Source organism: Vespula vulgaris, chromosome 7 (assembly GCF_905475345.1).
Source record: "Vespula vulgaris chromosome 7, iyVesVulg1.1, whole genome shotgun sequence".
Taxonomy (NCBI): Eukaryota; Metazoa; Arthropoda; class Insecta; order Hymenoptera; family Vespidae; genus Vespula; species Vespula vulgaris.
This window is the reverse complement of record NC_066592.1, coordinates 7,738,922-7,752,500: the sequence shown is the minus strand read 5'-3', so window position 1 is coordinate 7,752,500 and position 13,579 is coordinate 7,738,922. Positions and strand designations below refer to the sequence as shown.

Genomic DNA, 13,579 nt, shown 5'->3' with positions numbered 1-13,579 from the left:
AAAATGGAAGCATATGCGAGATTATGTTTGCACGATCGTAAGAAACGAAACATCTTTTTTGAGAAACTTTAGAAGATAATGTAATAACGTACGTACAATTGTTTTGATAAAATAAAAAGAAATTAACGAGTAAAAAAGATTAGAAAAAGAAGATGAAAGGAAAAAAGAAACAATTTTTTTTTTAATAGCAACAAATAGAGAAACCTATGTGCGCGCGAGCGATAGAAGATATTACACTTGATTAGAAAATTTTGATAGCGCATTAAAATCGTCATTAATTATATAAAAGGTCCTAAGAAAGAACTAACAAATAATTTTATTGTTATTTAGGGTTCATGATCGTGCGAGTCGTCTTATTTGTTAACGTATAAATAAATCATACTTTCTCTAACGTTATGCTCCCAATGATATTATAATTAAGATAGTTGTATATATAAGATACAAAATTAATTACACAATTGTAGTAGTTTATGCTCTATTGTTACTATTAGAATATTTTATTATAGGATATATATACATATACATATATATATGTATATGTATGTATATATATATATATATATATTATACATATATAGGAAGATATACTAAGCGAAGTCCGTTTCTGTGAATTCTCGACGACAATGACAGTGAAATCTCTTATCTTTCTTTTTTCTTTTTCTTTTTTCTTTTCTTTTTTCTATATCAGTCGAATACGACTAATACGAAAATGAATGATTACAGGAGAGGTTAAAATCGTAATCAAGGGACCAAGACACAGGGAAGTGCTCGAGGTACGAGAAAACGATTACGGTTTATGCTGCCTTTCTACGCGGAAATATTTATAAATAAATATTATCTCAGCCCGTTTCTTTTTTATTTTTTCTTTTTCTTATTCATTTTCTTTTATTACTATTATTATTTTTCATAAAAATGTAAAAGATATTATTGTCCGAGTAATTGAATTTTGATCGAAAATTGAAGAAACTTTGATAAGTATATTATGCGGTTAAAAAAAGAAAAAAAAAAAAAGGAAAGATAAAGTAAAAAGAAAAAGAAAAAAAAATATATATAAACCAAACGGGCTCTGTATAATATTTTTTATTAACTCTGAATCCGAAGTGTTTGAAATACTTTTTAGTATTTACTAATATTTACAAAGAAGTCGAGTTTTTGAATTCATTCATTCGAGAATCAACGATATATTATAAAAATGGGATAACGAGAGAAATGACATACTTACTATATAAACTTGGAAAACAATCTCGATTACGAATGAAATTATGTAAATAAAATAAAAATGGCCGAAAGTGAAGCTTTTCGAGAATGCGTAATTCGATTTCGTATTTTCTTCGAACGCTACGATCTCGAAACTCGAAAACTACATATACAAAGTGTTTCGTTTTAAACGATATTACCAAATATCGCCGATCATATTAGTTCTATAAAGAAATGTTACAAATAGAAGTTGTTAGGTTTTGAGGGGAGAAATTTAATATTTATTGCAGTTATTTTCAGGTTGCTGTTGTCGATGTAATTCATAATAATTGTTTTTTATAATAATTTTTTTATCTTGACAACAGCGTGCTTTATGAAATAGCTGCAATAAATATAACATTTTCTATTTAAAACTTAGTTACTTTTGTTTGAAACATTTGTTAATAAAATCAATAGGATCGGAGATATACCATATCGTTTAAAATGAGACACTGTATACAATCACTTGGACGATACTCGAAATTGACCAACTGATAAGCGTCTTCGTTGTTATTCATCCCTCGATCGGAAGATCGAGATACGAAAAAACAAAATACAGTGCAACGCGAAGATATTCGATGACATTCTAATACACGAATCGATTTTATTAATATTCGTTCGAAGAGAAAGAAGATAATTATAAGCTCGTACTATCTCGAACGAAGCATTTATGAAAGCATTTTATCGAAGCAAATTATACATAATTAATAATAAAAGCGAGAGAAAGATAAGAAAAGAACATTGATATCGACTAAATCGTTTTCGTAAAGAAAAGAAAGAAAATGGTGCGTTTTTTGTACGAAATTAAATCTTGATTCCTCTTTCTTCGTCTTGTTTCTCGTTCGATGCAAGATTTACTTTCGTATAAATAATGTTTACGTAGGATATAGAATAATAAAATAAGAGAATGAGAAAGAAAGAAGAAAATAAAAGAATACAACAAAAATGATAAAGTCGATCTATGTAAGTACGTACAATATACATACGCCTCGCTTTAGATCGATAGATTGATTGATAGATAGATAGATCGATCGAGTTCAACTCTTGAACCCCGTCGTCGTTTCTTCGCGTTGATTTCAAAAGCACCAAATAAAGAGTAAATAAAATCGATTGATTTAATTAATAATCGAGAATGTATATTATCGAACTTAAGCGACTCTGTCGAGCGGCGTAAAAACAAAGATACTATATACAATACATGAAATTTTATGTATAAAAAAAAAAAAAAGAAAAAGAGAATGAAGAGAAAAAAAAGAAACGAAAAGATAACGAAAGTCGGAGCGATGGTGCCTTCGATTCCGAATATCGCGATACATTCGAGAATCGAAAGTGCTCCATCATCATCGACGAGTCTCTCGAATTTTTTTGTGTATTATTTTTAACGGAATGTAATAAAGTACTGTTTAAAAGGAATCGTTAATTCTTTTCAAATCGTTCTATTATGTGTATTTATTTTCAAGATGGTGGATAATCATTGAAGGATTTACGCATAAGTGATGGAAGCGATCGTTTCGAGCCATGGATCCCTTCCCATACGATGATATATCAATTTATATTATACAGGATAAGTCATCTAAATATCTCTGTTATTTACGATTTTATATAAAAAAACCTTTGAGAGAAAGTGACATTCGAAGAAGCATATCTATAGACGATTAGAGAATTTTTATATCTATTTATATATACTTTTTTGTTTGCGCGAATTGATTTCTCGTGGCATTTGGAATAAAAAAATATATATGGGTACAATATCGAAAATGATTAATTAACAAGATATTTTGTAAATATTTTTATTTTGTAAATAACAAGCAGTATCTTTGTTTTTAATTGAAGTTTACAAAAAATATTAGAGAAGAAAAATGGTGAATGGTTCAAATTGGACTACGTATTTACGATCATATTTTTTTCACAAGTGAAATAGATTTATTTTAATGGGACCCCATGAATTTGTAAGAGATCTTCGACCTCTCGAAGATTAAATCGATCAATAAATAATGCTTCTCTTTGAGAAAATTAAATAGAAAAAAAAGAGATAGTGATAAATGTAATCACAAGAAACTATTAATTCTCTCTTCGAATAAATCTTCTTCAACTCGGTATATTACGAAGTATATAAACATCTTTATCAGTTATGTTATACTCAGTCCACTTTCAATGAATACGATGGATTATATCAATGATATTTCGTTCTTGATGTTAGTTATACGCCAGACAGCCAAGACGATTGATGTATTCTCATTGATTCTCTTCTTCTTCTTCTGAGTCTTGCTTCATAATCGAAAATTCTTCAACGATATAATATCATTTTATTCTCCACGATATTTCGATTTTTCTGCAGTAAGTTTTTTTCTATTTGATATTTTTAATAATAATAAAAAAAAAAAGAAAAAGAATTATTATAGAAAATAACATCGAACGATTCTCTTTTTCTGTTTGTTACATAATAATTATCTTGCTTATCTTTTCCTTGTATGGACTGTTTACACTATGTGTAAATAGGAAAAGATTAATCTCATAAATATCTTAAGAAATTTTATATTGTCTGTATATGTATGAGTGTGTATATATATATATACCCATACATATATACACTAACTATATAAAATTCCTATATGTATAATACGCGTATGTATGTGTTATTATCGATAACGTAAATGCGCGTTTAATTAAACTGAAATTAAAAAAAAATATATATTCACCCTGATAAGAGAAAGATATTGTTACAATTATATTTAACGAAATTAGAGGATCATGAAATGTGTACATTACGAAATTTCTAAATAATTTATTACAAAATATGTATTCTCGATTCAAATTTATTTTGCTTTTTCATTTTTGTACTTGTCTGTTCTTCTTTTTCTTTTCTTTTTTATTTTTAAAGGAAAATGGCGAGCTTCGTATGCTTGGAAGATTACGAAAAATATGCGACTAACAATCTGCCGCCAATTGTAAGAGATTATTATAAAAGTGGAGCCGGTGAAGAATCTAGTTTACGATGGAACAGAGAAGCTTTTAAGAGGTACAAAGATCGCATTATTTATACGCTTGATAATAATATTGTCTTATAACAGAGATATTATTGTTGATGATACATCATCGACATTCGATACCTCGTTTAAAAATGATTATTATGAAATTATGATAAATTAGGATCGATAACATTCATACGATATATAATCCATCGAATTTATTTGCGAAAGTTTGTCAAAATTTTGTCAAATTTATATTTTCTAAGAGCAAAAGAGAAAGAGCAAAACAAGATTAGATTTGAATTTTTACAACATATGAAATTTATAAATGAATTAATTAAATATATATCGTTTATGTGTCGGATAAAATACAAATATCTTTTGTATGTTTCGAAAAGGGACAAATTCTTTAAAACATTTTATAAACAAAATAAAGAAAGAGAAATTAACATTTTCATATTAATACATTAAAAATTCGAATGAATTAATCAAAATGAATTATATATGTTATCGTTTAGGTATCGAATAAAACCTAGATTTCTTCGGGATGTTTCAAAAAGAGACATAAGCACGACGATATTAGGTGAAAAAATTTCTATGCCATTGGGAGTAGCGCCAGCTGCAATGCAACGCATGGCTCACCCCGATGGCGAATGTGGTAATGCTAAAGGTAGGTTGAAAATTGATATTAACAATTATATGAAAAAAACAAAGTACTCCTAGACATTTATTAAATCATATAAATGTTTTAGAAAAATAATAATCGAATGTTACCAGATTTTTATTATCATAATCGTCATCATAATCTTCGTAATCACAGTCACTTAATAATTACTACGCTTTTGAGAAATGTATGTATATTTATGTATATATTCGTATACACACACACACACACACATGTATATATGTGTGTATATATATATTTAATTATACTAGTCATTTAAAGTGTAGATTATTCAACTAAAATTATTTATTCAATTCGATATAATATTTCATTATGATTATTACTTCTATTTTTGTTCTGTTAAATATAAATAATTCCTTGTTTTACTAATTAAATCCTATAATTTTTATTCGTTTATCTTATCTTCTGTAAACAGTAGAAATATTTTTTCTTTTCGAATCTATATTAACCATTCATTTGAATGGAATTTATTAGCGATATATATATATATTTTATAAAAATATTTAAATATATATATCTTTTTATGATTGTTAAATGTGTGTGCGCATATATATATATATATATATATATATATATATATTTTTATTAAGATATCTTTAAAATTTTTTAAAGCAATATCTTGTTATTTATTAATTTTACAAATTTAAAAAAATTCTTTTCAATAGGTATCTTTTGAATATCTGAGTGCTAAAAATCTTATCTATGATATTATTATCATACATATGTTAAAATATTCAATGGATTCTTTCGAAAGAATAACTTGACATTTTCTCGGCATAAATGTGATAGAAATTTGTATTGTAGCACTTTTTATATTTCCAACTAACGTTATAGAACGCTCTCTTAGAAATATATAGAATATGATATCATTGTTAGCACCTCGTCTTTTCTTCTAAAAATTTATGAAAGCGCAAATTTCTTCCTATGGCAACCATATCGTTAATATAATCTACTTAACATTATATCGTTCAGTCGAATAACAAATCTATTGATGTTTCTAATTTTTTTTTTACATGGTGTTCGTAATAGAACGAGAAGAAAATAAAATATTTAAAAAGAAATTTCTTTTAATATGTATTAGATACAAAACCATATTTCTCACATAGAGCACAAATCTTTATTTTTATATTTACAAACTTTCTTTCAATCGACTAAAGTAACGATAATCGAATCTCAACGTCGAATGACTAGTTGGAAACAGCAGGATCTGCCAATATTTACATTCAATCAATATTGCAGCGCTTAAATGTAACTCAATGTAATATAAAATTATGGCATTCTATGGCAATACAAAGGAAGAAATTTATTTGAGCTTTGGTCCCACGTTCTCCCAATTATTGATAGCTTTCATATTGACATTCTCTATTCTCCATTTTTGAGTAGGAGATGATTGATCGCATGTAGTCACGTAAACCTTTTTACTACCTGGGTCGGTATCCAAACATCTTGGTATATAACCATGCATCAACCATTGTTTTTCTACGTCATATCGCCATAACTGATTACCCTGTTTTCCATGACAAGGATATAAGCTCACCGGGGCTTTGATATCCGATTTAAATACGTCTAAACAATTTGTGCTATTTTTTGGTCTAATATCTTTGCGCCACGTCAATTTAAAATCTTGTTCTCCTGACAATACTGAATTATCTTTTTTACAAGTATCTATATTTATATTCTTATCTTTTTTTATCTTCTTAGCATCAAGACATAATTCTGGTGCTCCCATATTTCTGATTTCTCCTGAAGCGAAGTCATCGGGTTCTATCGGTGGATACATTTCGACAAGGTCGAAGGCTATATTTTCTATAAACCACTTGAACGGTTTGCAATGTAATTTCTTTCGAAGTTTTCTTTGTTCCGTTAAATCACCCGGATCTAACGATCGTAAATGAGGCCGTCTACGATAAATATACTCTGCGTACTCATCCATCCATACTTCTGCTACTCTCTTGAAATTTTTTCCTAAAAAGTCTCCACGACCAGGATTAGGAAAGGGTGGAAACTTCCTGTAAATATGGCCGACCCTTGAACAAGGAGCGTCATAGATTTGACCACCGCATTGCCATATCTTAAATGACAATTCATATTGTTCTCCACCCCATATATCTAAGCCAGAATCATAACCACCTAACTCCCAGAAAAATTTTGCATTTATAGCAAACAGGCCACCAGCCATGACCGGACTCTTAAATGGTTCAGTAGGTTGTTTTAGATCCTCTGGAAGTAGTGGTAGACGTTTATAATACAATTCCCAATCGAAAGAACCTCTAGCACCTTCATCTTGTGCTAGGTATTTAAATGTCTCATACTGTATTACGTCGATAAAGGGGCAGACGCAAGTTTTATAATCTTGAGCAATTGGTTCTAAAAGTGGTGGTAGCCAATTCACATTGGCTTCACTGTGCGAATCTAGGAAGACGAGAATTTTAGATACTGCTTTTTTTGCACCAGCTAATCGGCCTTTTATTAATCCTGATCGTTTTGGTAATCGTATTATCTTTACCTTTGGCATATGTTTATTCACATAATCATCCAACTTCTTTTTTAATTCTATCTTTGTGCTGGCATCGTCGACTAGTATAATCTCATTGAGAAGCGAAGGTGGAGAACGGTTAATAACGCTCCAACATGTGCGCATTAAAATGCTAAAGTGTTCATTGTGGAAAGAGATTACCACAGAGACAGAATCGAGCGTCTTCAAATATTTCTTCTTCTTACATTCAGAATGTCTAATATCAGGGACTGAACGATTCAAAGAAATTTCATCGCTTAAAGCGGCGTTGAAACCATTGGTTTTATATAATTTTTCCTTCAGTGCATCAAGAGAAGGAGATAAAAAGGCTGGCTTTCCTTGTTCTCCTGTCCCACTTCTTTCTGCATCTTCTTTTATCTGTTTATAATTGTGCCAATCGATCTTCTCATCTATATTCTGTATAGAGAAAGAAAATAATACGTTATGTAAAGTACATTTATCTCTATTTCATGCTATTTCTATAAAATATTATACCTACAGTATATAGATAATGTCATTGATAACTGATAAGACCTATTTAATATATTCCACATTTACCCAGATATTACACGTCACATATGCAAACATTTGTTAGAATGAAAAGTCCAAGAGGAAATAGACACAGTCGATACGCAACAAAACGACATATTAAAAATATGTAAGCACAATGAATCGTCAATAAGTTATATACCTGAATTATCAATAGAGTTAAAAGAAAAAGAAAGAAGAAAAAGAAACAATAGATCAATTTATGACATTAAGATATTCATAAACGTGGAGATGATCAGCACCGTCTCAAAAGAGATTCGCTTTCAATGAATACGAGAGAAAAAACACGAAAAACACGTGTCCGGTTCACGATAGTTAAATACGATTTTGCACGAGTGTAGAGTCAGGCTAGTGTGGAATGTCACACAACCTGTTTGACTCGCTTAAATGATCGCGCGTAGGGTGAATGGTTCTTTGACCTTCTTTCGGTAGATGGCTTCGAAACGAACAGAGAAAGTAGAAAGAAAGGAGAATGAAAGAGAAAGAAAAAAGTAGGTAAAGCTCACCTGTTCGTTAACATTTGGACTCAAATCCATCGGAAGCTTTCCTCCATTTTCTATCAATGCGAATGGAATCTGTGAGGTTGTTAATTCACGATATGGTCGTCTGATATATCGAAAGATAATTACGGTCAGAAAAATGGTAAATACCGCTAGAAAGAAGAACTTAACGACACTTATCACATTTCGTCTCATCATTTCTGTTCTGAACGATCTTCTGTCATATCTGATAGCTTATTACGTAGCTTATTAACGTCACTTAATACTATTTATCGAGAAAATCTCTCATCTATCCTTCCTACAAATGAAATTATATTTATTGATGTACATTGCGCGAAAAACGGTAGACCAAACGTTACGCGCCGAACAAACCGTCAACGGTAATAACGTTGACTCCACTAGTTAAAACGCGAGTGGAGGGGATTGGGTAAAGGTGTGTATAGATATCGGTTCTGCGCATGCGCATATTTCATTGTCGTTGATTAATTGCCGCGACGCTAGAGCGCGCTGAGTTTGAATTACGTTTCGGACGTATCGACCAATTGGCGATCGAAAATCAATTTTTTTATTCGAAATTTTTTATTCGAGGTTAGAGTAACTCTTTTCTTTTCTTTTTATTCTTTGAGTTAAGACGATGTATATGTTATTACGTCTATTATTACGTATAAAGAAACTTTTTTAACTGTTATACAAACTTTATATATTAACTCTCATATATTTATATTAAATAAAGAGAATTCGTGTGATTTCTTTTTAACAAAGTGTTTCAACGCGATACCGGGAACTTTGTATTATTTATTTATTTATCTATTTATTTATTTATAGCTGCCGAAGCAATGGGAACGATCTTTACACTATCGACCATATCAACCAGCAGTATCGAAGAAGTCGCCGAGGCAGCACCGAAATGTATCAAGTGGTTTCAACTTTACGTTTATATCGATCGAAACATAACGTTGAATTTAATAAGACGAGCCGAGAAAGCTGGCTTTAAAGCACTCGTTCTTACAGTGGACGCGCCAATTTTTGGCGACAGACGAGCCGATTTGAGAAACAAATTTTCACTTCCTAAACATTTGAGGTACGTATAAATATATTCTTCTTTTTATTTTTTTCTTTTTCTCTCTCAAATCGATTTGGACATATACGTAATTTTGAATTCGTATAATTTCTTTAGATTAGCTAATTTCGAAGGAATATTGTCGAATAAAATAAACACATCTAAAACAGGATCAGGTTTAAACGAGTATGTTAGTGATCTATTCGATCAATCACTTTCTTGGGAAGATGTTACATGGCTCAAAAGGTACGTACATTATTTATTCGAATTCTCAATTTTTTTTTCACACAGGGTATCTTATTAAAAATTATTTTAACTTTCGATTATTTCATTATTGACAAAATAATTAATTTATTAAAAATTCATATTATTTTATTCTTTAGTGTTACGAAATTACCGATCGTATTGAAAGGTATTTTAACTACCGAAGATGCACTTTTAAGCGTGAAGTATGGAGCCGCCGCCATTATAGTTTCTAATCATGGTGCACGTCAAGTTGATGGTGTTCCTGCCACGGTTTGTATTAAAAATTATTTACATTATCAAAATATATTTTTACGTGTTATTTCTTTTAACAAACTATAATTTATCGGTATTATATATAGTATATCTCATTTTAAACGATATAATCGAATATCTTTGATTCTATTGGTTTTATAAACGAATGTTTCAAATAAAAGTTATAATTGTATGTAATCGAAATAATATTCATTATGATTGCTAAAGTTCACCGCGTTTCGAATGATTACAATTTTAATAATGAATTAAAATCAATAAATAAATAAATAAAGCTCAAGACAAAAAAGAAATTAATTATTATATCTATTGATTATCAAATGTTTACAGAAAAATTAATCACATAATTTGTTAAAGTTCAAGGCACCATTACTCGATGAAATATTAATGAAAAAGTAGATGCTCGTTACTTTCACATCGATATTATCTAAACCTTTTGTTATATTTAAAATATTGATTTCCATTAATAAAACAAAATTGTTATGACTTTCGTATCTTGACGACAGGGCTTTCTATGAAATGGTGCTGTAATAAATATTGTATTTCTCTCTCAAAACGTAACAACTTTTATTGGAAACATTTCTTTATAAAATCATTAAGATATTATATAATTCTTAAAATTATATAATTTTCAAAATCAAAAAATATGAAATTTTGAAAAGTAAAATATCTAGTTAATTACTTTTAATTATGTATCTTTTGCCTTTTTATAGATCGAAGTCTTAGCAGAAATAGCAAATGCGGTAAAGGATAAAATAGAAATTTATATGGATGGAGGAATTAGACAAGGCATTGACGTTTTTAAAGCTCTTGCTTTAGGTGCTAAGATGGTAAACGAAAATAAACTTTTGACGCGATAAAACAAACGTATTTATATTATAAAATTATATCGTGATTACTTCAAAACGATAAGTGATCATATAATATTTTTTATAAAGATTATAAATATATTTATATCTTTATTTACTATCAGAAATAATTATTCTTGTATTGTATTTATTATTAAATCAAGTGATTATTTGTAATATATATATATATATATATATATATATATATATATATATAATGATTAATTATTTAATAATGATATAACATACGATTAATAATCATATTTCAATTACTATTACAAATAATCATTTTTTATTAATGTTTACATGTTCGAGCAAAGAATATTATATGAAAATAAATTATGATTATGATAAGTTTATAAATATTAATTTTAACCAATTACAGGTATTCATAGGTAGACCGATGTTATGGGGTTTATGTCATGCTGGAGAAAAAGGTGCATTAAATATTCTTGGTATGATGAAAAAAGAAATCGATCAAGTCTTCGCTTTGACAGGTAATCAATCAAATTTTACACTCTAGTAATTCTTTAATATTTCATATATTGTCACTCTTTTTTTACAGGTTGTACGACCATAAAGGATGTCACCAGAGATATGGTCGTTCACGAGTCATGTTACAGTCACTTGTGATATTGCCTTCCACACGATAAAACAATTTTACGACAATTTATTCGACGTTACGTATACGACAATATTATATTAGACAATAATGGAAAAAGCATATGTTCGTTGTTTATCATTTTCGGTAAGTTAAAAAATAATAACATTAATAAAACTACGATATAACAACAACAACGACACACACATATATATGTATATATATGAAAAAAAAAAGAAACAAAACAGAGGAACTAAGAAAACAAAAACGAACATTATTAGAATTGCAATTGTAGTATAATTCGCAATACTCGTATGGTTGGCATTTTATTGAATATATATCTATATATATATTTTATTTATTTATTTATTTATTTATGTTCATATATGTATATATGTATATCATATGTATACCCGTGTGTGTGTACTCCTTCCACTTCCCGTACTTGCGTGTGTGCGTGTTTGTGTATATATACGTACATAGATACACATACACGCACTACACACATATACATATACACATATATGTACTTATGTATGTCGAGGAAAATTCATTCAATATTTTCCATCGAAACGGATCATGCACGTTCGCGTTATTCACGACATTTAACAGCACCGATCACCAAAGGATCGATTTTTTTCGAAATCTAATCCGTAAAAATAAATCGTTCTGTTCTTTTTTATTTTTCTTTCTTTCTCTTCCTTTCTTAATCATTCACAATGACCAATGGAATTCGGTACCGTCGTCACAAAACGTTTTGAAATTTACAGCTTTTTTTTTTGCAAAGGTACAAGCTAGCCGCTTTGTATTTTCTTTTTTTCGTTTTTTTTGTTTTTTCTTTTTTTTTCGTTTTCTTTTTTTATTTTTCTTATTCTCTTTGCACAATATTGTATTTTCTGGAATCTATCAATTTTTCTTTTGTTCCTTTGGTCTAAGATCATCTTTTTTCAATGTATATGCCTCATCGACACAATTAATATTATGTATAATATGTATACGCAATATACACATGTTTATACGATATATGTATATATAATATATATATTTTTTATTATTATTATTGTTGTTGTTGTTGTTGTTGTTGTTGTTGTTGTTGTTGTTGTTGTTGTATGTACGATATATACACGCATACACACGCTTGTCATTCTGCCTCATTGAACATAGAAATATATTCTATTTCTGACGTTTGTTATATTCTTAGTTTCTTTTTTATTCTTTCACTCGATTTTTTTGTAATTTTTTTCTTTCTTTTAAATCATTTTTCTTCCTTTTTAATATTTATTTATTTATATATTACACGAACATCTTCGAACGGGACGCGCTCTATTTCTTTCTCTTTCTCTCTCTCATTCCTTTTGGAAATTTTCTTTACACGCCTTGCTTGAAATTTTTTATTAAAATAGCTTAGACAAATTCTATGAAAATTCATTTGAAATTTCTAACGAAAGGTTAAGCTTATTAGATTTTAATAAATTCCTCGAAGGTCGCTTGTATAAATTGTTAGAGAAAAAAGAAAGTATATTGATACTAATTCGGATTTAATTTCTTTCTTTCTTTCTTTCTTTTTTTTTTATTTTCAAAAGAATTTTTCTTATTGCATTATTTATCCAACAAATATAATCGAAGAAAATTGTCAATTATAATTTAACAAACATAATAATAATAATATTAATAATAATTCTCATAAGCTATTCATCGTCCGTGTCAGCTTATCCTTTCGATCGATAGAATAAACAATGAAAAAAAAAATATATATATATAAGATTCTATTTCGTACAGATTTCATTCATATTAGACAAATTCTAAGTTCCGTATTCGATGAAGAGCGCGTCCAGTTGTCAGGAAATATGCTATGTAACGTATTACTACATACATATTCGATATATATCGGATTAATCACAATATATTATGATAACGATAGACACACAGTGTTCGGTGATCGATTGATTATGTAGCGGTAGTTCCTGCGAGGATAATACATATGTATAATACACGTACGAAAAAGGAGAATACACATTAGTTAATTATTTGTGTAAGTATCGAAGGAGGGTGAAGAAGTTAATAGTTCATAGTGAATTAATAAAGTATATAGCGAATGTT

At 28.8% G+C, this 13,579-nt stretch overlaps 3 protein-coding genes across 5 annotated transcripts in view; 2 read left to right on the top strand and 1 right to left on the bottom strand.

The window, feature by feature from the left end:
• The window catches only part of LOC127064991 (probable ubiquitin carboxyl-terminal hydrolase FAF-X), a 23,162-nt gene extending 20,513 nt beyond the window's left edge, over window positions 1–2,649 (top strand). The window contains exon 34 of the transcript XR_007781883.1: window positions 724–2,649. The gene's annotated coding sequence lies outside the window, so the exon portion shown is untranslated. The remainder of the gene's footprint in view (window positions 1–723) is intronic.
• On the top strand, window positions 2,527–13,579 carry LOC127064997 (uncharacterized). Of its 3 annotated transcripts, none has more exons than XR_007781885.1 (11): window positions 2,527–2,624; window positions 2,697–3,573; window positions 4,118–4,255; window positions 4,724–4,875; window positions 9,280–9,535; window positions 9,632–9,760; window positions 9,898–10,030; window positions 10,744–10,860; window positions 11,264–11,375; window positions 11,444–11,626; window positions 13,401–13,579. XR_007781885.1 is itself a non-coding variant. In XM_050996769.1 (10 exons), exons 3-10 carry the CDS (start codon window positions 4,122–4,124, stop codon window positions 11,509–11,511), a joined length of 1,101 nt encoding a protein of 366 aa, XP_050852726.1. In that variant the 5' UTR covers window positions 2,527–2,624; window positions 2,697–3,573; window positions 4,118–4,121; the 3' UTR covers window positions 11,512–13,579. The 3 variants fall into 3 exon arrangements, 1 of the variants encoding a protein (XP_050852726.1); XR_007781884.1 differs by having other exon boundaries at window positions 13,259–13,579; XM_050996769.1 differs by having other exon boundaries at window positions 11,444–13,579.
• LOC127064994 (N-acetylgalactosaminyltransferase 6-like) lies at window positions 3,012–9,057 on the bottom strand. The gene is made up of 2 exons (XM_050996765.1): window positions 8,461–9,057; window positions 3,012–7,822 (listed from the first exon to the last, which is right to left on the bottom strand). Exons 1-2 carry the CDS (start codon window positions 8,650–8,652, stop codon window positions 6,194–6,196), a joined length of 1,821 nt encoding a protein of 606 aa, XP_050852722.1. The 5' UTR covers window positions 8,653–9,057; the 3' UTR covers window positions 3,012–6,193.

Excerpts from the sequence above, each read along its gene's own strand:
- LOC127064997 (XM_050996769.1), top strand. The coding sequence starts at position 4,122 with ATGGCGAGCTTCGTATGCTTGGAAGATTACGAAAAATATGCGACTAAC. Across the intron at positions 10,861-11,263 it reads TTGCTTTAGGTGCTAAGATG|GTATTCATAGGTAGACCGAT; the intron begins GTAAACGAAAAT and ends AACCAATTACAG. Across the intron at positions 11,376-11,443 it reads TCAAGTCTTCGCTTTGACAG|GTTGTACGACCATAAAGGAT; the intron begins GTAATCAATCAA and ends CTTTTTTTACAG.
- LOC127064994 (XM_050996765.1), bottom strand. The coding sequence starts at position 8,652 with ATGATGAGACGAAATGTGATAAGTGTCGTTAAGTTCTTCTTTCTAGCG. Across the intron at positions 7,823-8,460 it reads GTCCAAATGTTAACGAACAG|AATATAGATGAGAAGATCGA; the intron begins GTGAGCTTTACC and ends TTCTCTATACAG.